Source organism: Sorex araneus, chromosome 7 (genome assembly GCF_027595985.1).
Source record: "Sorex araneus isolate mSorAra2 chromosome 7, mSorAra2.pri, whole genome shotgun sequence".
Taxonomy (NCBI): domain Eukaryota; kingdom Metazoa; phylum Chordata; class Mammalia; order Eulipotyphla; family Soricidae; genus Sorex; species Sorex araneus.
In genome coordinates this window covers 65,957,518-65,980,101 of record NC_073308.1, presented here as the reverse complement: position 1 = coordinate 65,980,101, position 22,584 = coordinate 65,957,518, and the positions used below count along the sequence as shown (strand labels likewise).

Here is a 22,584-nt window from a genome sequence, read left to right as displayed (position 1 = left end):
TTTGTCTTGTCCAGGCCAACCTGGGGTCAACTCCTGATACTCTATATAGTTTCCCAAAAGTCACCTGGAGTGAGTCCTACAGACAGAGTGAGTTCTGAAGACAGGGCCAGAAGTCCTGAATACTGCCAGGCATGGCGAAAAAAGAGTAATAACAACAAAAATATTACATAAGAAAGAAATGAAGAGCCATAGAAGTGGTATTGGAAAGATTTTAATTCTTATTTTTTCACCTCTACAAAATATAAGCATGTATCTAGAGAAAAGTAATAATACATACTAAGTACATATGAGAAAGGCTAGGAGGGGTAAATGAGAGAATATTAAGATTGTTAAATTATATGAATGAAATAATACTAATTGAACAAAATGAAAGATTGCAAACTCTAAAGTAGAATTAATAAAAGTCAAATTGAAAATTGAGCTGTCAAATGATCCAGCAATTCCACGGTGGGAACCTACTTCAAGAGCTTCAAAAATATCCTGAAAAAGAAATTGTGCTTCTATGTTCATTGTAGCACTATTCATAGTAGTCAATATCTTAAAATAACCAAAGTATCCAAGAACAAATGGCTGGATAAAAGACTTTTTATGCATACTGATAAACTCAGTATTATATAATGATGTATATATAATGAAATGCTACTCTGCTATATAAAAATGAAATCATAAAATCTAGCATTATACAGATGGATCTGGAGACTATCATGCTAAGAGACGTTAGTCAGAAGGCCAGACACAGAATGGTCTCTCTCACATGTGGGATATACTAAAACCTAGTAAGGGAACAGTAACAAATGCTCGAAGACAGCAAAGCCAGAGAAACAGTCTACAGAACTAAGCTTACTCGGGCAGGGGAACAGGCTTGGGAGGTGAGGATTGGATGAGGGCGTGACTCAGAAACAATGGTGGAGGGCAGTGGAGACTTGGGGCTGAAAAGTGTGGTATTTGAACACTGCATGTATGAGACCCTATCATGAACAGAATTGTAGATCCCGATGCTTAGATTTTGTTTCAAAAGTCCTATGTTGACAAATTTATCCCAAGATGAGTAAAAGGTCATTATTTAATGCCGACAAAACATACAATTTAATTACAGTCATATGACAAATGGATGCACGCGAGAAATGTGTTGTGAGAAGTACAAGGTGATTTCATCCTTGTGCTAATATCAGAGTGTGCTTGTAACAACATAGATGGTTCAGGAGACTGAGAGACAGCACAGGGATTAAGGCACATGTTTTGAACTCCATGAGCCCTGATTGAATCCCCAACTGATCCCTTGAGTGAGGTGTGAGCCTGGAGACTCCTAGGCACAGCCAGGTGGTCGGTCCTGCAGTCCTGGGCACTCCAGGGATCCTTGGGCCCCTGCACTGAATGGCCTGGTTGGCAGAGTACACCCAGAGTAGTCTCAGACCCCCCGGAGCACCACTTGGGAAGTGCATCCCCTCATAAGAAAACAAATCAATATGGCATAACCTACTGTAGATGCAGACTTTGGGTTTAGCTATCTGGACCTCTGACCTCTACTTGATATGTGGTAAATCACTGATGGAAATGTGATTATGCGGTTCAGGGCTTGAAAAGAGGAATAAGTGAGAAAGGTAAAGAGATGAAACATATATTAACACATACCAGAAGAGGGAGTGGAAAAGTTCATAATAAAGTAGAGTTTAAAGCAAAATTATTATCAAAGATAAAGAATACTTTATAATGACAAAGAATCATCAAGATTCTTTATGGGACTGGTATGTGGCCCATAAATACTAAATATTTATGGATCCATTTAGAAAGTTACAAAATATATGAAACATAAACTGATACATGTGGAAAAAAAATCCCAAATACTCCAAAGCTCGAAAGTCTAAATTCCATCTAGATATGTGACCATTCCACCTTTTGATAATTGACTGAACAAAGTAAGAAATCACTAAGGAAAGAGAAGATTTGAACATTAAAAAATCAACCTAAATTATCATCCAGTAACAGTAAATGCACATTTTTCAGTAAGATACAAAATGATTGCCAAAACATATACTGACTATAAAATATCTCAAAATAAAAATGCTTCAATCCTTGCAAACTACATTTTCTGATTACAATTGAATTTATTTTGAATTTTTTAAAGCTTCTCAACTACTTAGAAGCTAAATAAAACACTTAAGTAACCTATCAGTCAAAGAAAAGCTCAAAGGGGAAAATTGGGAAGCATTTTGTGCTCTATGAAACTGAAAACGTAACATTTCAGAATCTCAGGGATGCGGCTAAGTTGTACTATGGGGAGAAATACAGGCTTCAAAGTGCCTACGTTAGATAATGAGAGTTCCCAAGTTAATGACCTCAAGTTCCAATGAAAGAAATGAGCAAAACCAAAGTAAATGAAAGTCAAAGTAAGCAGAAGAGAGTAAACAGTAAGGGTCAGAGGGGAAATCAATTAAATCAAAATAAGCAGGGGAGAAGCACCGATGAATAAGGAGCTGCTTCTTTGGAGGGAGAGACAATGACAATAGTCTTTGAAGATCAATCTTGGGTCACATTGATCAAAACATAAGACCCAAACCACCAGTATGAAAAATGAGAGGTGGGGCCTGGTATGTGGCCCAGAGCAGCATCCTTCATGCCACCTCAGAGAATCAACACTTTGACTTCACCATCCTGGGGGCCTCTGCACAGACCGGGCAGCTGCCCCGTCTCTCTATCACCTGCAGGACGGTCACTCAGCTCCGAGTTCGGTCGCCCCAGACTTTGCTGCCCGACTCCTCAGCAGGTGGGCCCTATTCTTACAGTTGGCTCCACTTCCGCGGCCTCCTCTGTGTTTTTCAGCTTCCCCACACCTGTTGGGCCAATTCCATGGATTTTCTTTGCTTGGTGGCAATAGCAAATGTCGCCATTTCTCTTCCTGACAAGACCCCACAGGGATAAGCATTTCCTGGCGTCAAAGCACAGGTCTAGGAACTTCAAAGACCTTGGACAACCCAACCTTGTCACCTGTTCAGTCATCCTGTCATCTGCTCCGCTCTGCCACACCTGAATTATTCGGAGCATGCTTGCTTCATCACCTTGCACTTGGATCTCTCTCCGCTTGCAGACACTCGGTGCGTGCACGGAGCTTGCAACTTCCAACGCTCTACCCATTTTCTGCCCAAGTCTCCATCCTTCCTCAGAAGACAACTCTTAACAACAGATATAAATAATCCCACGTCTATCCTTTCTCCAGGATCCCATTTCTCTGAAGCATTTACCGGTATTAGTGGCACTGCTCTCTCTCTCTCTCTCTCTCTCTCTCTCTCTCTCTCTCTCTCCACCCCAATAGCACCCAAACTCCACAAGAGTTTTGATCACTTTCAGAGCTCAGGGCTCACAGCAAGTATCCACTTTGCAAAGATTAGACCACTAACCCCTCAACAGTTCATGGTCTGTCAATGTACTTGAGCAGTCCTTCATGTTCAGATGAATTTGTATTCCTCAGCTTTGTTGGCTCTTTGCTCATCCTTCTTGGTGGACTCAGTTGCCTGTAATGTCTCCCTACATTCCTTAGCAACCATGCACTTGAAGCCACATCTTCTCTTAGAGCAAGTCAACCTTTGTTTGAATAATTAAATTTCTTCCTCGTGGTGAATCTTTTGAGAGTTTGGTCACTGTCCCAAAGAGACTGAACTAGAGATTGGGGGCAGGGGAGCAGGAGGGCAGGAAGCGGGAAGTGGTGGGAGTTCCAGTGGGGATGGAACCATCCTCATGGAGCTTCCAATCTCTTAGATCTTCAACCTCCACAAGGGAAAGCAGAGAGATCACTCCGAGTGTCAGCTAAGTGAGATATAATGTTTATATGTGCCACTTGGGCTAGAATCATTTCTAGAATTGAGCAGAATTCAGGATTAAGCCCAGATTTGAAAAGAAACAAAAGGGTGGGGAAAAGGTATCTGCAAAGGGTAACAATAAACACATGAATATAATTTCTTTCCTTTCCTAGAGTTCTCAGACACTACTGAGGTAACCTCCTTGTCTCTTCCCAGACAAGGACTTTACTCCTCGCTTTCCTTATAGCTGGCGGATCCAACTCCAAATGCAAATGTTTCTAGATAGATGGAAGGGTGGGGTCACTTTCCAAACATTTTCTGACTCATCCTTAGGTCTTGACTGAATTGTCATGTCCCCAGAAAGATGTTTCCTAATCCCTTTATTCTGAAATAAATATGCTGTGTTCTTCATTTTGGTATTTCTTCCCTAGCCCTTACCATAACTTAGAATCACGATGCTCTCTGTGTCCTATCATTTATCTTCCTTACTAAATAATTAACAGCCTAAAGTTGGGGTATTTGCATGGTTTTTCCTAACTATACATATACATAATACTAACACAGTGCCTTGCACTTAACATGTTTCTGGGAACGGAATGAAATAATAACTCATTCTACTTTGATTCATTTCAAAAAGCCAGAATCCATATTCAAAGCTAATTCCAGCACCCGAAGTAGTTTTATTTTAAACATTTACCAAAATATCAAAATAGAAGTACCCACCTGTCAAGATTTGCACATATGAACATGCACTTATAATTCTTATCAAAGGGAAAAATTTGAAGTTTTGTTTGCTTATGGAATTGATTTCAATGTGGGTCCAATTGTTTCTCTTTTGAATGAATTGAAAGGATCATCTTTGAGAGTCTTTTTCCATCAGAATAAGGACTATAAAATCATGGAGGAATTGCAGTAAGGAGGGGATGGTCACAGCTGTCTCCTACCCATGGAGGGTACCGTGATGCCAGACAGAAAAAGGAGACACAGGGGTCAGAGTGATAGCACGGTGGGGAGGGTATTTGCCTTGCACGTGGCTGACTCAGGTTTCCATCTCTGCCATCCCGTATGGTTCCTTGAACACTGCCAGGAGTGATTCCTGAGTGCAGAGCCAGGAGTAAACCCTGAGCATCACTGGGTGTGGGCCATCCTCAACGGCCTCCACCACCAAAAAAATAGACAATGTAGACACAGTCTGTGGGTAGTCGAGACCACATGACCACATCTGTGTATGGTGAGTTGACCCTGGAGAGAGTTTCAGCTTCCTTTCTCCTAAATTCAGTGGTGCTGAGGGCAGTGGATAATCTGGCTGTGTCACTCTGCTCTTTGTGGGAAAGTCCGATTTGATTTCTCTGGATCGAAGAGTGGGGCTCTCATCTTCTACCACCCTGCTGAGGATTTCCCCATGAGAGAGACCACCCTGACAACAGGCCAGCACTCCAGGTTCAAGGGTGCAGGAAAGCTCTGCAGACTGCAAAGGCAGTTTTAAGACTCAATCTCAGGAAATAAAACCCCACGCTTGGTTCCTAAAAAAATTTAGTGGTGAATCGGCAGCAGCGAGTGAGGTCTGCGATTTGCCTCTGCAAAGAAACAAATTGGGCGGGAATGAGTTCACTTGGATAACTCTGCCTGGTGACTAAAAAACCAACATACAGAACAAGCTCGACGATCTCAAAAGTGACCCCATTTGTTGGCTTTTATGATTAACAACAGATGGGATCGACTCTACCTCCCATATATCAAGAAAGAACAAGTATCTTTCATTTCAGTAATGCTGTAGACACTCTCTTCATCTTGAAACATAGGGTCAGTCATGGGCTATAACAGCTGCATACATTTTTAAGAGCAAAATTAATTTACCTCTAAGTGTCTTGTGTCTTGAAGTCCAAACCAGCGGAAGACCCAGATTCATCACAGGCTGGGAGCTTGAACCACTGTAACATAATTTTAAAGGGATCTTTACTTTGGAAAATGAACATAAAACTGGTCTAAAGGAAGCACACTCTAGTTTGGCTCCTAATCCTGGTTTTTCAGCTACCTAATTGGATGAGATTGTTGCAAGTTATTTCAAAGGGGGTGGGGGGGAGGGGAGTACCCCTACATCTGTCCGTGAAACTAAGTGCCAAATCTTTGCATCCCTGGAACTCTGTGACTTGTTTTTATTTGTTAGACGTTCTCAAGGGGGAAAACATGTCAGAGAAAATTGGTCAGGGTCAGCAGTAACATGTGGGGTCGCATGTGGTGGGCTCAGGGCTGGACAAAGAGCCCCCGTTCTTTTCAGTTACTCTAAGGGTCCACCTTGGGTGGGAGGGGAAATCCAGCACCCCTGGTACTTCTCGGGGGTCCAACAGGGGGAAAAGCCTCAACTAGCCACTATGGGCACTTTAAAAGTCATCCATCAGCCAAGTCTACATCTGGTAAGCGGAGTCATCCACACCTGGGGCGCGTTCCTCCTCCACCGCCCACAAGGGGAAACTGTCTTTCTTTACCTCCCTCTTCTATTCGAGCTCCCCCACACAGAGAGGCAGCTTCCCATGAACTGGCCAGGAGCACGTGTTGCAGCCACCCCGTGTGCGACAGGGCAGGGTCTGGCGCAGCCTGGGCTGGGGTAAGGGACTTATCTCTGCGCGGGTCTGCTCGGCCCAGCGCTCTAGGACGCCCTCAAACCCGCCACTAACACCTCCAGAACCAGCGCCCGCTGCCCAACGGTCCCCCGTCGGGCAAAGCTTCCCCAGGGTTTTATTTTTCCTCCCATTTCAAATGAAGTCTGGATTCCGCCGCCAGTTGCTCCTCTCTGCCACCTGGGGCCGAGGAACCCTAATTCCTGCGTCCCGGGGGGCGGGGGTGCGGGGCGGGGCGGGGTTCTGGGGTACAGGTGGGGCCAGACAGCTCTGCGGGGAGCCCTGCACCCCGCCGCCGCCGGGATGGAAACATCGACTTGCAGCTTGTCTTCGAACCACTACGGCCACCCGGGCAGGCGCGCGACTCGCTGCTTCTGGGGGGTGCCTCCCACCCAGCAGCGCGCGCCCCCAAATCAGGTTACCAGGCAGGACCTTTCTGGACAGCAGCTGCCCGGCGTGGAGCACCGGTCCTGGGGCGGGAGGGTGTCGGAGGCGGCCGGGAAAGGGCAAAGGTCTGTGGCCTTCTCCACCCGCACCCCGTGCGCTCCTCCTCCCTCGGGGGTATGCGGGGGCGCGGGCCGGGCAGGCGTGGGAAGACGCTTTAGGGGGTCTCACCTCCCGCGCGCCCCTCGGACTCACTTTTGCTCTGATCGTTTCCCAGAGGGGGCTGCGGGGCGCAGTGAGAGGCCGAAGGGGGCGTCTCCGGGTCGCGCAGCAGCCCCCACTCCACCCCACCCCGTCCCCTCCGGGTCAGGCGGGCGCATCGGGGCCGCGCGCCCTCGAAGCCGCCTCCCGAGCGCCCCGGCCGGCCTCCCCCGCGGCCGCCCCGCCCCGGTGCCGCGGGCTGGGGGGGGGGGGGGCCGGGCCGGGCCGCGCTCGCGCCGGAGCCGCCCCCTCCCCTCCCCCCAGGCCGGGCGGGGGCGCGGGAGCCGCGGTGACGTCAAGGGGCGCGCGGTGGCAGCACCTCCCCGCGCGCTGGTTAAAAAGAAGAAGAAAAGAGGGAGCGAAACATGAGAGGCTGGGTGAGAAGCTGCAGCCGCCGGCAGAGGAGACCTCAGCATCCTCACGAGCACCGCCGCCGCCGCCGCCGCTCCGGGTCCGGCTACCGTGTCACCTAAGCCAGCCCCGCGCCACCGCCAGGGCGTCCTCCGGGCCCGGCCGCGCCTCTCTCTTCTCGCTCGCTCGTCCGCTTCCAACTCTGCTCACCTCCCCGCGGCCGCAGCCGCGCGCGCCCCGCAGCCCACTGACACGGGCCCCGCTGTAGACAGTGTCCCCCCGCCAGCCCTGTCCCCCGCCCCGGGCTTCCCCCGAAGGCACCGGAGCCCTCGCCCGGCCTCGGCTGCAAACTTGCAGCGCTCCCCAGCTCGGCGCCGCTGCCAACGCCTCCCTCTGCGTCCCGAGGGTCCCGCCGGGGTTGCGCCCGAGCGCCCCCACCCCAGCCCCGACCAAGTGAACCCCCAGCCCCAGCCCGCGCCCCCGGGAACCCCGAGCCAGCCTTCCCGGCCGACGATGCTGAAGATGCTGTCCTTCAAGCTGCTGCTGCTGGCCGTGGCGCTGGGCTTCTTCGAAGGAGATGCTAAGTTTGGGGAGCGAGGCGAGGCGAGCGCGGCGCGGCGGAGAAGGTGCCTGAACGGGAACCCCCCGAGGCGCCTCAAGAGGCGAGACCGGCGGCTCCTGTCCCAGCTGGAGGTGCTGAGCGGAGGGGAGGTGCTATGCGGGGGCTTCTACCCGCGACTGTCCTGCTGCCCGCGGAGTGACAGCCCGGGGCTGGGCCGCCAGGATCAGCAGCAGGTAGGAGCTCGCCGGGTGGCGGGTGCCCGCGGCCGCGTGCGTGCGCGCGCTGGGGGTGCCCCGAGCCAGGCGAAAACTGGAGTTACTTTTTTCCCCTTTTCTTTTCTTTCTTTCATTCTTTTTTTTTTTCCCCTTTGCTAATTTGGCGCCAGGGCTGGCGTGATTTTCGGGTGGTGGGGTCCCGGCGGGTGGGGTGAGGGTGGGGGGGTGCACCGATGTGCAAAGCTGCCTGTGCTGGAGGAGGGATGCCCGGGTGGTACCCGCGGCCCCGGCCCGGGCACAGATCCGAAAATTTGCATCGCGACTCGCGGCGGGTGTGGGATCGCAGCGGGCGCTGGCCGCGGTGAAACTGTAAATTAAGGTGGCTGTGGTTTCCGGTTTGTTTTTCTAGGGTGAAAAAAGATCGGAGCCGTGTGCTCCACGTGCTTGCTCCGGGAGAGGGTTGAGCTGTAAAGGATCTTGAAGCTTGCTTGGTTTATGAGCCCCAGCCCCGTGGGGGGCCGACGGCGGGGGTGTCTTGCGTTACAGTAGTTTACCAGAGCGAAGGGACTCTTGCTACTCGGGTTTAGAACCCCCCCCCCCCAAACCGGCGACCGATTTTGCTGGGACGTTATTTCTCCGTGCACACTGCGATGGTTCTCGGTCTCTCCGAGATATTTTGTAACCTTAGGCATCCAGGTTTCCGAGCGTACTTAGTTGTCTAGGAAGAACTTTTCTAGAAACTGGCTTGAGGGCTAGTGGCATTTACTTATTCCTTGTGCGCGTACGTCTAAACTGCTACGAAAAGTGTTGGTTGAGTGGAAAGACGTGTTGAATTTTGGAGTTTGCAACATCTTTCTTGCCCGGGGATGTACCAAGGCACGCAGTCTCCTCCAGTCCCGGCATGGACTGGGGGTTCAGGTCATTAACAATCCTTGCACGTGAAATAAACAATCAGGTGTCTTTGCTCCCCCCTCCCCCGCCCGCCCGCCCCCCTCTCCGTTTTAGGTTTAATTAAGAATTCCTCTGTTACAACACTGCAGTTGTCAAGGTCTGAGACTCTTGGAAAACTTGTGCTTCAGTCTTGCTGGCCCAGGCATAATAAAAAAAATACCCAGGCTGAATCTAATTTTTATGCTCAGTTCACGGTAGATTTCCCTCTATTCTCATGTAAACAGCTCCTACGAATCAACATATGTGTCTGGGTGGTATCTCTCACTTTGTTTTGTAACAAAAAGCCATATTGCATCATTTAATTTGCTCAAGTCATGCAAATAGGAAAAAATCAATAGGACAAAAAGGGGTCGACTTATCCTCCTCCGCACTAAACTGCTGCCCACACACGGAGTCCTGTTGCTTATGGCAAAAGAATAACAACAACACCATTGTGCTTGTTAGTTGGTTCACTAATGGGTGAAACTAGAGAACATCATTCTCTTTCAGTCCCCAGCTCTGTCCAAATGTTCATGCCTTTTGAGGGAGCATTTGTCCAACTCCCTCGATTCCCAGATGAGTGAGAACTGTCTTGGTGCAGGTTTTCAGCTGTGCGGCTCTTTATTCTTACCATATGCGGCAGTAGCCTGAGATTCAGAGAACAGATATTCCAGCATTTTATTCCAAACAATGTCATTAAGCTCCCGTGCTATAATTGAATTACATTACCGAAGAGCTACATTCACCTCCTCGCCAGGGTTATACCGGGACCCCCACCCCCGCCCCCACCCCTTCCACCAAGAACCGGGACCGAGAGAGAGAGAGAGAGAGAGAGAGAGAGAGAGAGAGAGAGAGAGAGAGAGAGAGAGAGAGAGAGAGAACCAGCGACGTTTAGAAATTTTTGCCACTGAGTCTTCTGTGTGCGATTTAGGCTAGGAGTTTACCAGTCCTATGCAGACGTTTGCAATACTGAACTCTTCCGGGAGCCGGAGGAATGAAAAGTTTGTTCTTAACTAAATAGACTGCGAGTGGAGAGGGAGGTGGCTGGGAGTTAGAAGCCTTAAGAGAAGTTATATAATTTTTTTTGGAGACATAATCCTTAGGAAACACCCGGCCACGTTAGCTATCCACATTCCTTTCCGTTTTACATGCTTCCAACCTCCAACAAACCCCTACTCATTTGCAAAACGTGTCTGAATTAAATTTGGGGCGGTGGAGCCTGCTGTTCCATTCCAAGTGGGTTAGAAACCAACAATACCCAAATTGTTCAAAGCAGAGATTTGATATAGTTGTGTATTCGCATCCTTGACCTGTGTTAGTTCTCAAATTTTTATAGTTCGTAGAACATGTTATTTTATGATAAATTTCAGTGTTTCTCTCTCCCCCTCCCCTCCAACCTTCCTGGATGATAAGTTAGGGTCTTATCTTGTGATGTGTGTGTAGGAAAGATAGTGGTTGATTTTAAAAGGTCCTTATTTTTTGTTGTTTTTTTTGGGGGGGAGGGAAGCCCCCTCTGGAACTTCTTAGGAGACTGTAGGAGTAGCTCCCCCCCACCCCCCATTCCAAAACTCCTGAGACAAAACAGATAGTAGCAAACTAGGTAGGAATAGTGAGGCTATTGAAATGCTCAATTAAATTCAGTTTCCAGACTTAAACATTTTCTTTAAACTCATGAGCTAGTGTTGAGTTCAGTTCTTGAGCCATGGTAATTATTCTGCATTTGTGTTTTCATTTGGAAGTATTATTTGCATCATTTTGTTTATTGGAATACAATTGCTGACCACCTTTATGAATAGGTACAGCCAACCTTTAGGAAGTTCTAGGATGTGGGCAGTATTTTTGCCACACTTCTATACAACAAACTGAGAGGATCTAATTCCCATTAGCCAAATCGAATCAAAAGTCTGCTGAAACAGCCTCAGTTTCTACAACTCAACTCAGAGCCACAGAGAAATAGAAGCCCTCTCTACCTTGGGTGGTTTCACAGCCAAATCTGTCAGGAATGGGTGAAAAGTAATTGTTTTCAAGTGTGTCCTTTTACAATCATTTGTTTGCTCTGGCTCTTCCAGGGACAAAGGCTATTGTTGCACACATCCAACTAAACAAATAACTCATCCTGGGGTCCCTTTAACAGCTGCCTTAGTACAATGATCTATTTACATATTAGCCTAAAATTGAAACTGAACTCTTTAATGACATAATCCAGCTCGGTAGAGCAGGAGAGCATGTGTACTACCAGCAGCTGATCAACCTTGGAGGCATCGGATTTTAAGAAATACTTTGTTTTTGCATTACCAAGTGATCCTAAGGCTACATGTTAATGCACTGTCATGCATTTCTCTCTCATTGTGAGCTCATACAACCCTTGTGAGTACCTTTTTATCCGGTTTAGTGCCTGGATTAATAAAAAGAGTTGCAGAAAGTCTCTGCCAGCTAGCTTATGACAAATTGCCTATGACAGAGCTACACTTAGTTGTAGGCCATTCTTCCTCTTGTGTTCCTCCCGTTAGGGTGTTACTTTCCCCAGACTTCTCTTGCTTGTGGCTAAAGATTAAAGGATGACCTGCCAGATGTTGTGAATTAGTCAGCAAACCCTCATTTCTAGGCCTGCCGTAACCAGGCGTGGAAGTTGCACCTGATTTCCAAAGTCTAGTGTTGAAACCACTGTGGTTGGAAGGTTGTGTGTGTATGCCTTTAAAAAATTGAAAGCAGGAAATTAGCTTCAGTTTCTTCTGGAGATGGATGGCATCGTCACACATAAAGTTAAGCCCTTGCATAGACACAGACATAGAAGCACAAGAGAAGAAAGTGTAGCCCGCACACGCCCAGGACTCAGCTGTCTAAGGCAGTATTGCAGCTTGGGGCTGAGTTGGTTTAATTGACTTCAGGAAGACTATTGGTTCATTGAAACCAAAGCCAGAATGATGGCTCTATCTATCTTCAAATAGGTATTTACCCTGCAGACCTCACACAGAGCAAAATGTGACTGTCCGGCTGCTCCGGGACAGCATGCATCCTTACAAAAAAATGATACTATACTTGATTTCAGATCATTTTTGAATCCTAGTTCTGAAACTTTTGATGAGCCATCTTGTGGCCAGGACACATTCCAAGAATTGTAAAAGACAAAATTCTTTAGGCACTAAAATCAAGTTCTCCTTGGATAGCAGCTGGCAGAGAATATAGAGGGGTCATTTTGTTTCAGCTATTTAAAAGGAAAAAAATGGAAGCATGCAGATACTCCCTGTAAAACCAGAGGCAATTGCATTCCAGTTTCTCAGCCTGCCGAAGAGGTGGGTTCTATATCCCACAATTGTTTTATTCTTGGTGGACTGCTCTGGGACAATTAACAAAATAAGAACAGTATTAATATTGATCAGATTCATCGGGTCTGCCAGAGGATGGACAATAAAAGACATTTAAATCATTAGTGGTATATGTTTCCTTGAGAATTGTTTGACTAGTTAAGCATAGGTATTTCAATAAATTGATACAAATCAAAATGCAAGCATTTTCATGATGAATAGCACTTTTGAATATTGTAGACAGTTACAACGATGTGTGTATATATACACACATGCATATATGTACACACTTTCATGTAAACACTCAGAGGAAACTATTTTTCCAAAGGTAAGATAACTTTTGTTAGGCTTTAATTGTTCTGTGCTAAAATTTAATATGCTTGTATGCACCTATTTCTAAGTTGCTCTACTTTATCAAATCCAAATTTTATCATTACCTAGAATGTCACTAGCCTTAAAAAAAATAGAAGTCACACAATTTGCTTTAATTTGGCATTATATATTTGCATTGATAAGACTTAAGTTTTAACATGCTCATTTAAGTTCCTAGTTCAGGGGAAGTAATTGAGTATAAATAAGTTCATATGAACTGGGAAAAGGTTAAAATTCAGTCCCATTATGGTAATTTTTAATATGAGAACTCTGTGCTTGATTTAGATAGCACTACATTTTATACCTCAAATGTGTTAATAATAGTTTTATATGTGTATTAGTGGAGTGCCTGAGGTCTACTTTGTAACATTGGTTCTTGACACCAAGACCAATTTTATCTCCAAATTATTACCTTAATCAATAAGTAACTTCCAAATAAAGCTTATTGAAATAAAATGCATCGTTCTATAACATCAAGTATCACAATGGAGACGTTACTGGTACCTGCTCAAGCAAATCAATGAGCAATGGGATGATAGTGATACAGTGATTCTATATAAATAATGATAAAAGCATTCCTTTTCCATTAAAACTCACTAAATATGCTACAAAAGCACTTTTGTTTAACTTTCATGATTATTTATGCATAGAGTGTACCTGAAGAGCTAGTTAGAAAGTTTTTCCTGGCTCAGATATAATGAATCATAAAAATCAGTCTTAGACCACTTTGATTCTGCTTCAGATATCATTTTTATGGCACAGGAAAGGGAGAGCTTTTCTTCACTCAAGAAAACATCATATGTGCAATTTGTAGATTGAAAATTCATAGAAAATTCTCAAATGTACTTTAGATCACATCTTTGAGACTCTTATGGTATGTGTTTTAGAAGTGAAAATTATTTTGTTGAAGATGCAAACATACGTCGTAGTTTCCAAATTGGGGGGCTTAACATACAGTTGAAAAATGGAATCCACAATATTTCGTATCAACTGTCAGTCGACTTATACCCTTCATGGCAGAGTCAAGTGATCAAAGGTTAAAGAGTCTCTAGATGTTCACACCAGCAAGACATAGAAATGGCTTGTGTAAAAGCAGCGTGCACTTCTGACTGTGCACCCAGACCCCAGAAGTAGCTCAGCTGCATTCATTGAGGCATTGTCTGTGGGTGACATGGGAATCCTTTCCTCGCGACCACTGCATAAGCGAAAGTACCATTTTCTACTTCCACGACATGGGGACACAGACCCAAATTCAATCCCTCTGGCTGCATGTGTGCTCAAAGGAACCTTGTTTCTTTTTCATGCTTCAGATCCTGTCTGTCACCAACAGCACGGAATGTGGGAAGTTACTGGAGGAGATCAAATGTGCGCTTTGCTCTCCCAATTCTCAGAGCCTCTTCCACTCACCTGACAGGGAAGTTCTGGAACGAGACCTAGTACTTCCCCTGCTCTGTAAGGATTATTGCAAAGAATTCTTTTACACTTGCCGTGGCCATCTTCCAGGTAAAAAAAATTGCATAAATTCACATTGCAAAATAGCCTTTGATGATACCTGTGTTAAAATCCTGACTGAAAATGGCTCTTGCCTTTTCAAATACTTGCCTTACCTCATCCATAACCTTTCCAAATGCGTGAACTCTGTTGCCACTAACAGGATTTCTGTCACTTCAACTCTCAAATGAATGGGGTATTGGTTTTGCTGAAAGGTTTTCACATGGCTTGGTAAAAGGGTAAGACAGCTGGGATTACCTTTACACATCTGGGATTATCTGTACAAATTTCTCTCTGGTGCTGCCTTGATTATTAGAAATCAAGTCTCTGATAGTCTCCACTTCTGCACAGTTGAGTTGTCAGTGAAATGGGCCATAGTGACTTTGAAGGGATTTTGTGACATCAGGTATGATTGGAAATCTCAAAAAGAATAATACTCTGGATGCAGCATCTTCATCTTTTATGATTGATTACCTTCTTAAAACCTTGTGGTAGAGAAAGGAAAATAGACTCAATCTCTATTTGAGGGACAAGGAACACCTCAAGAAAACCGAAATTCTGGAGCTGGAGAGACAGGACAAGCCAACAGGGTGTTTGTCTTGCTTGCAGCCAACCCAGATTCAATTCCCTGGAGTCCCATATGGTCCCCCCAACCAATGCCAGCAGTAATTCCTGAATGCAGAGCCATTGGGCGTGGCCAAAAACCAAAAAAGCAGAAAATAAAAGAAAATCCAAGTTCGGCACAGAAAAGCTGGAAGGATGGGGAATTTTTTAGATTGACAATATGACAAATTCCTCCCAATCACCATATCATTCCTTAGATATTCTTGGCTTTAGAGTAATTTCCCCATCAAAAGTTTGTAGGCTTTAGTTGGTATTGCTTTCTTTGGAAGACTCACTATCAAGGTAAAAAGTAATTTAAAAGACAGTTTCTGTTGAGTTAGGCCAAGTTACACACAGACTAAGCAAAGCTAACAGTTTGTCAAACTGAAGGTATTTAAGGATAAGACAAGAGCGCTGAGAACCCAAAGATGCCTTGGAGAATTTTCTAGCTGCCCCACACATTTCACAAAGCACATTTTTCTGACCCAATAAAGTGCAGCTTTTTGTGTGTTTGTGTATGTGCGTGTGTTTGTGTGTGTGTGTGTGTGTGTTTATGGAGTTCCTTTAGCAGCCTGAGCAAACATTTTGACTAGGGTTGGTCGCTTGCTTCTTTAGGTGTACTATAACATGTATCCGTGTGATGGGAAAATATTATTATTGTCTCTATCAACTGTGGCTGTGTTTCGAAAGCTTTCCTTCAAGCTAACTATTTCTTCCGTTTAGCACATTCCCCACAACCAAGTGTGAGAGGTCACAGTGCCCTCCACGGGCTGCAGAGAGGAGTGATAACAGATTGGGTACATTCAGGTTTGCAACAAACCCCAAGTCTTCAAGATTTGCTTTGGCCACTGGGGTCGAAAGTGATCGGATCACTTCGCTTCTATTTTTAATCCCCCCTATCTGCTTGAGAAAAGCACAACCTGGCAAGCTTTAAGAACTCAACTGTGAGAGTCTTTCTATGTTTGAAGTTATTTTAGCTGCCCCAAACAAACCCACCCACCCACCCTCACCCCAAAAGTGATATCCTGTGAGAGAGAGGACCCAGCAAGCAGCTCGGGGGCCAGGATGCAAGCCCCTCGCTCCCCAGATCCACATAGGTGGTGACGAATGACAAATTTATTTTTCTACAAAGTTTGTATATATGTAAAACTGCTGAAGTGCATCAAGATGTCAAGTGCTTTGGGTGGCCACCCAGGCTGCCTTGAAAGATGACCAGATGAAAGCCCCACTCCAGGGCGGCAGGACAGCCGAGTGCTGGGCAGGGCTCGAGCTGAAGTCAGATGCTAATCGTCGGCCTAAATACTTATCCCCAAAATGAGTTGTAATAACACTCTTCCTGTGGCATACGTGATCCAGTTTGTTAGCCTGATGGATTCTTGGCCCAGTGGTGGCCACCTTCTAAAAAGTATGACGAATAAGATGGGAACCAGCCCCTCTGCCGCTGCCCCAAAGAAGGAGGCATTGCAGAGTTCCGGAACATCCACATTTCAGAAGCCTCTAAACATTGAGCGATAATGTATTCACCTTCAGCCTACTAAATTCCATGGCTCCCTTTTCTCTGATGTTTCTAGGTTTAAAAAGCAGTTGCTTCCCCCTCCCCCCACCTTTTTGGGTCACACCCAGCGATGCTCTGGGGTTATTTCTGGCTTTGCACTCAGAAATTACTCCTGGCGGTTCTCAGGGGGACCCTATGTGATGCTGGGAATCAAACCTGGGTCAGCTGCATGCAAGGCAAATACCCTACCCGCTGTGCTATCGCTCCAGCCTCAAGCAGTTGCTTTTGAGTTCTTTGACAATAAGAAATGGGTCCATATATTTTGACCATCCTCATGACTGGCCTCATCTTTCTACACATCATAAACATGAAGTGGGATCAGACAGCTGTATCAGGGGATCAGGTGCCTGCCTTGCATGTGACTGACTGGGTTTGATCCAAGAAACACCAGATAGTCCCCTGGGCCCCACCAGGAGTGATCCTTGCAAATAGAACCCAAAGTAAGCCCTGAGCACTGCCGAGTTTGGTGGATTCAACTTCCCACCTTCCAAAGAAAAAAAAAAAACAAGAAGAAGAAATTCTCCCTGTGGGTATCTCTTGCTAAGAGCTGGAAAGTACTAGAATGGTTCAAAGTAGAGAATAATTCCCAGGACTTCTCATTGCCACCTGTCCCACCGCCAAGTTACCCAGGAGGCAAAGAACAAAACATGTAAAACAATTGTCCTTTCAGATTAATGTACACCTGAACAATAGTCTAACTTTCCAGCCACTCATAACTCCGAAGTGTTCATGACAGGCTTATTTGCCCCTGAGTGAGAAATTAATCAGCAATACAGTGAAGATATATAGCAGAGAGCCCGGCCAGCTACCGAGAGTATCCCACCTGCACGGCTGAGCCTGGCAAGCCACCCATGGCATACTCGAGATGCCAAAAAACAGTAACAAGTGACGGTCCTCATTCCCCTGACCCTGAAAGAGCCCCCAGTATGCCATCGGGCTACACTAGCACGTGACAGGGATGAATGGAGACATTACTGGTGCCCGCTCAAGCAAGTCGCTGAACAACGGGATGACAGTGATACAGTGATAGCGAAGACACACAGGAGTGTCGCTAATCATAATATGCAATCGTTGTGAGTTTACTTTGGGAGGTAAGTGTTAGAAATTTCTCCAAGGCCCCAAATCACATTAAAAAGAAAAACAGCTCACCCCAACTCAACACGGTCAGCCTCTGCTTGCTTCGGCCTGAGGGTGCTGATGGGAGCGGTGCTCTGCCCTGTGTGAACATTGGCATGTCTTTGGCATAATGATTTTCCTCCCCGGGCCACCAGCCTCTCCTCAGCTGTAGGTGATTGTAGTGTGAAATGTCTGCATACAATTAGTTCAATTGGTTTAATCCCGTTGGTAATGAGGCCAAGGTCAAGGGTTTGGTTCCACAGAGTTTCTCTAGTCCGTGGCCCCCGCTGACCCGCTCTCTGTCTTACACATGTGTCTGATTAGGCCCCAGGAGAGCGGGCAGTGGGGCTGGATGCACAAAACTCTGCTCCCTCGGCTAGAAACTGCTACCCAGGGCCCCCCTGGCTCACTCACTCTCTTCCTGGTTTCTTTTTCCCCTTTTCATGCTGCTAATGAGGGAAGGTGTGCCTCCTTTTGCAGACAGGCTGGGGATAGCCAAGAGCTTGGGCTGCTCCACAGAGAAGATGTGTTTGCACACGAGCATTGTATAGGGTACTTTGTGGCATGGTAGGATTGGGCTCAGAATGCCAAATAGTTATACCAAATAGTTTTATATATATATATATATATATATATATATATATATATATATGAATTGCCATGAGATACAGTGACTACAGTGACAGACTTACAAACTTTCATGATTACATTTCAGTCATGCAATGATCGAGTACCCATCCCTCCACCAGTGCCCATTCTCCACCACCAATGTTCCAAGTATCCCACCCGCCAACCCCCCATCCCCACCCCCACCACACCCCCACCTCTGTGGCAGGCACATTCCCTTTTACTCTCTCTCTCCTTTTGGGTGTTATGGTTCGCAATACAGATACTAAGTGGTCATCCTGTTTGGTCAATAGTCTACTTTCAGCACGCATCTCCCATCCTGAGCGAGCCCTCCAAGCATCATTCACTTAGTGGTCCCTTCTCTATCCCAGCTGCCTTTTCCCCCAGCATGTGAGGTCGGCTTCCAAGCCACAGAGCGATTATCAAGAGGCTTTTTCTAAAAATACCACAGCCAACGAAGCTGCCTTTCTTTTGTCATGCTTGAGACTTGATCGAACATGATGATCCTGAAGGTGGCTTCTCCCACACGAAAGGTGGCCTGAAACTGAGATTTCTTAGCTCTTCAAGAAAAAAAAAAATCTTGGTCATCGTTATTCACAAAACTGGACCCTTCTAGTGCAAACTATTCATAAAACGATTTGTTTGCGGGTTTTCTTTTGAATTTTTGCTGTGTTGGGGTAGAAGTCACAGCCTCACACTGTTGAGACACATCCCTAATCCTGTGCAAAAGTCCTATGAGCTACTTCTGAACAGATAATTCAGTCTACAGGAGTCTTTTTAAAAATTTTTTTAAGCTAGAGATAAATTGTTACAAGACTGAGTATTTCAAAAATGATTTGGGGCCTCCCAGGCGCTACCCAGGAGGCAGAGGGGTTATATCCCGGGCCCCCCCCCCCGCCAGCCCGGTTGGTGGTCCAGTGGGAGACTTGAGGAGGCAGAGCTGCTCATTCTGTGTGTCCAGGAGCTCCCAGGGCTGCCCCAGTGATGCTCGGAGCCTGCGAGGATATCCTCGAATTTCCCAGGGACCCGCAGAACTTCATCATACGAAACTCAGAGCACGATGTGCTGCTGGGAATTCAAGCTGGGTTGGCTGCATGCAAGTAATATGCCTTCACCCCTCTGTTCTCACTGCTGTGGTTTTTGTTTGGTTGATTTGAGGGCCATATCCAGAGGTGCTCAGGGCTCACTCCTGGGTCTGTGCTCAGGGCTCCATCCTGGTAGAACTCTGGGGGACCATATGTGGTGCTGGGGAGCCAGCAAGGGTCTCTGCAGTCAAAGCAAGCACCTCGCCCACTGTTCTCTCTCGGGCCCTGAGTATATATATACATAATATATACATATTGCTTTTATAAAAAGAAATACATATATTGCTTTTTGGGCCACACCCGGCAATGCATATGGGTTACTCCTGGCTCTGCACTCAGGAATTACTTCTGGCGGTGCTCAGGGGACCATATGGGATGCTGGGAATCGAACCCAGGTTGACCATGTACAAGGCAAACGCCCTGCCCGATGTGCTATCGCTCCAGCCCCCAACACATGGTATATTTGTAAAACTTTTTGTTTGCTAACAGAGCCTCATACCTCTGGAATCGCAGGGTTTAGGAGTCTGTCCTCATTGGCCTTCAGCTCTTCCATTTGAAAATGATTCCCCATTACCTCGTGTTTGCTCTCAGCACATACAATCTTTTACAAAATGGAATCAGCCACCAACCAGCATTGTTCAGTAATTTCCTCTTAAGATGGTATTGGTTTGCAGTCTGCTGTGCTGGAATAGTGATTACTTTTTTTGGAGGAAAAAAAAAATCTCTAAATGTTTTCTGAATTGCCCTTTAAAATGTGTTTGTGACCCCCCCTCCTCCCCCTCCCCCCTGCCCCAGGCACACATCATATTGAAGCAAAATTTCTCATTTGCACATTCAGTTATAAATAGAAGAATAGTAGGGCAGCCTTGTTGAATGCATATTAGCAGAGAGCGTGCTGCCTGGGGGGTAAATAGGGAAATGTATGTACATACATATTTATATATATTCTCCTGAGAAATCTCAGCCAAAAAAGTGTGAAAAGTTTAATTTAGCAGCATTTCTGTTTTTTAACCCCCAAACCAACTTGTTTCACAGGTCTAGGTACTTTTCAGCAGTCCCCTCAGCCATGAAAAATGGAGGCCAGAGGTCTCTTTTGCAACCAGAGGATTGTAGGAGATGAAGAAGTAGGTCTGCAGCCTCTGTCCTCCCCCCCACACACCACCCTGACTTCTAATCCCTGACATTTTTCAGAGTCTTCTTTTGGCTGTCCAGGACGCATCCTTGCATCCTTCCTGGCTTGCATGCCACCTTTCCTTGCCCAGCTTCAAGATACTCTCGCTTGCCTTGTTCAAAGGCAAGTTCCACCTGAGCCTGGTGTGATACTGCCTTGAGGAGTCTGGTAGAGAAATTTAGGAGTGAAACATTTCCCCCCAATGTGAGATCGGGATGTAGGTCAAGTTTGAACCAGTTGGATCCCTCAGCCAAGCTATTGAATACGTGCATCATGAACTGGTCGAGGTACAGTTTCCATGGCTTGTTAGGTAACAGCTTACCTGGTAAGGACCAAAAACGTTGAGCACCATTAAAAGTCGTGAGACCAGAGGCAGGCATTGGGGGTATCATACAAGGGCCATTTTCAGAGAGCGGAAATCATCCACATACTTAATGCAACCAAATTTTACTGATGCACGCTTCTCCCCCTCCCCCCACCTCAATTATGCTACAGTCTAATTAATAACTCAAGTTGAAATCGCAGTGTCAAAATGGCCTCCTTCTCAGTCAAATCAAGCTCGTTTCATTTGATAAAAAAAATTCCCTTTGTCTAAAGAAAATAAAATCTTTCTTCTGTATTCCTTTAAGCAAGTCTAATTTGCTCTTTTGTTTTGGCTAGTGTAACTTCTTTTATTCTCAGTGAGGTGTAGTGAGTGTATCAACTATTCTGCTTAAGAAAAGATACAAATATTTTATACTTTAAGATTTTATTTAGGTTGGGGCCAGAGTGATGGCGCAGTGGGCAGGGCACTTGCCTTGTACATGGCTGACCCAGCTTTGGTCCATGGCATCCCATATTGTCCCTCATGCACCACCAGGTGTTATTCCTGAGTGCAAAAACCAGGAGTGACCCCTGAGTATTACCAGTTTTGGCCCAAAACCAAAAAAAAAAAGGAATATTCCCATTATTATTTCACTTTTAATGTAATTTATTAAATTCTGCCTAAAAACACATGGAAATCCCAAGCCAAACAACTTATATTCTTTTCCACATATTTTTACCTGTGTCATTTCCTAGAATATTTCTATAATTTCTAAGCATTAGTTTCTCGTGCCTTATCTTTCAAGTTGGGTATTTTTACTGTTACCCTAAATATTTTTAATGAATCTTTCTACATTTTTTTTTTAATTTTAAAGGTTTCCTTCAAACAACTGCTGATGAGTTTTGCTTTTACTATGCAAGAAAAGATGGTGGGTTATGCTTTCCAGATTTTCCAAGGAAGCAAATCAGAGGACCGGCGTCTAACTACTTGGACCAGATGGAAGAATATGACAAAGTGGAAGAGATTAGCAGGTTCATAAAGATAAATGCTCTCTAACCTTTAAAAATATATATAAAGCCAAATGACCACTTTGTGGCTTTGACATTGAATGAACTGTTTGTGCTTATACCTAAGGTGGCTCTCTCCTTCAAGTGCTTCATGGCAGTTTGTTTCTTTAAAATCACATTATCCTGGGGCTGGAGCAATAGCATAGTGGGTAGGGCGTTTGCCTTGCATGCGGCCAACCCGGGTTTGATTCCCAGCATCCCATATGGTCCCCTGAGCACCACCAGGGATAATTCCTGAGTGCAGAGCCAGGAGTAACCCCTGTGCATTGCCGGGTGTGATCCAAAAAGCAAAAAAAAAAAAAAAAAAAATCACATTATCCTAAATGCTTTGAATGTTTAGATTACTAATCTGCTGTTATGAGCTTGGCTTCTCTATGATTCAGGAGAATTTTATGAAGATAGCATGAAAGTTAAATTTTACAATTGCTGTTCACTTTACAGTGCCATGGAAAGAGTCGGCACAATTAATATTAGCAAATTAGGGTTTCAGAGCACATCTTAGAACTTTCTCCCTGAGTGCCTTTCCACCAGGATTAATGATTGTGAGTAAGCTCATTTTAATGTTGGAAAAAGGGAAGACGAGAGTAGAACATTTCAAGATGAATTTGCGCTCAGAATCTTCGGTTTTCTGATAAAAGTCAGTTTTGCTGACTTCTGTGCAAAAAAAACAGTTCCAAGGGTTGTATTGTGACCTGGGATTGACTAAGGGCTAGTTACTGATTCCTGGAGGAAATAATAGCCCTGAACAGGGGTACGTAGGGCATCCTTCTCGC

At 45.7% G+C, this 22,584-nt stretch overlaps 2 protein-coding genes across 2 annotated transcripts in view; one reads left to right on the top strand and one right to left on the bottom strand.

The window, feature by feature from the left end:
* Window positions 1-4,251: 4,251 nt before the first annotated feature.
* On the bottom strand, window positions 4,252-7,473 carry LOC129406531 (translation initiation factor IF-2-like). The gene is made up of 3 exons (XM_055144686.1): window positions 7,052-7,473; window positions 5,652-5,725; window positions 4,252-5,371 (listed from the first exon to the last, which is right to left on the bottom strand). The coding sequence occupies exons 1-3, from the start codon at window positions 7,471-7,473 to the stop codon at window positions 5,328-5,330; spliced, it is 540 nt and encodes a 179-aa protein (XP_055000661.1). The 3' UTR covers window positions 4,252-5,327.
* Window positions 7,405-22,584, top strand: part of HHIP (hedgehog interacting protein) — a 95,754-nt gene continuing 80,574 nt past the window's right edge. Inside the window, exons 1-3 of the mRNA XM_004606198.3 lie at window positions 7,405-8,203; window positions 14,103-14,295; window positions 21,619-21,775. Coding sequence (XP_004606255.1) covers window positions 7,922-8,203; window positions 14,103-14,295; window positions 21,619-21,775 — 632 coding nt within the window. The 5' untranslated portion in view covers window positions 7,405-7,921. The remainder of the gene's footprint in view (window positions 8,204-14,102; window positions 14,296-21,618; window positions 21,776-22,584) is intronic.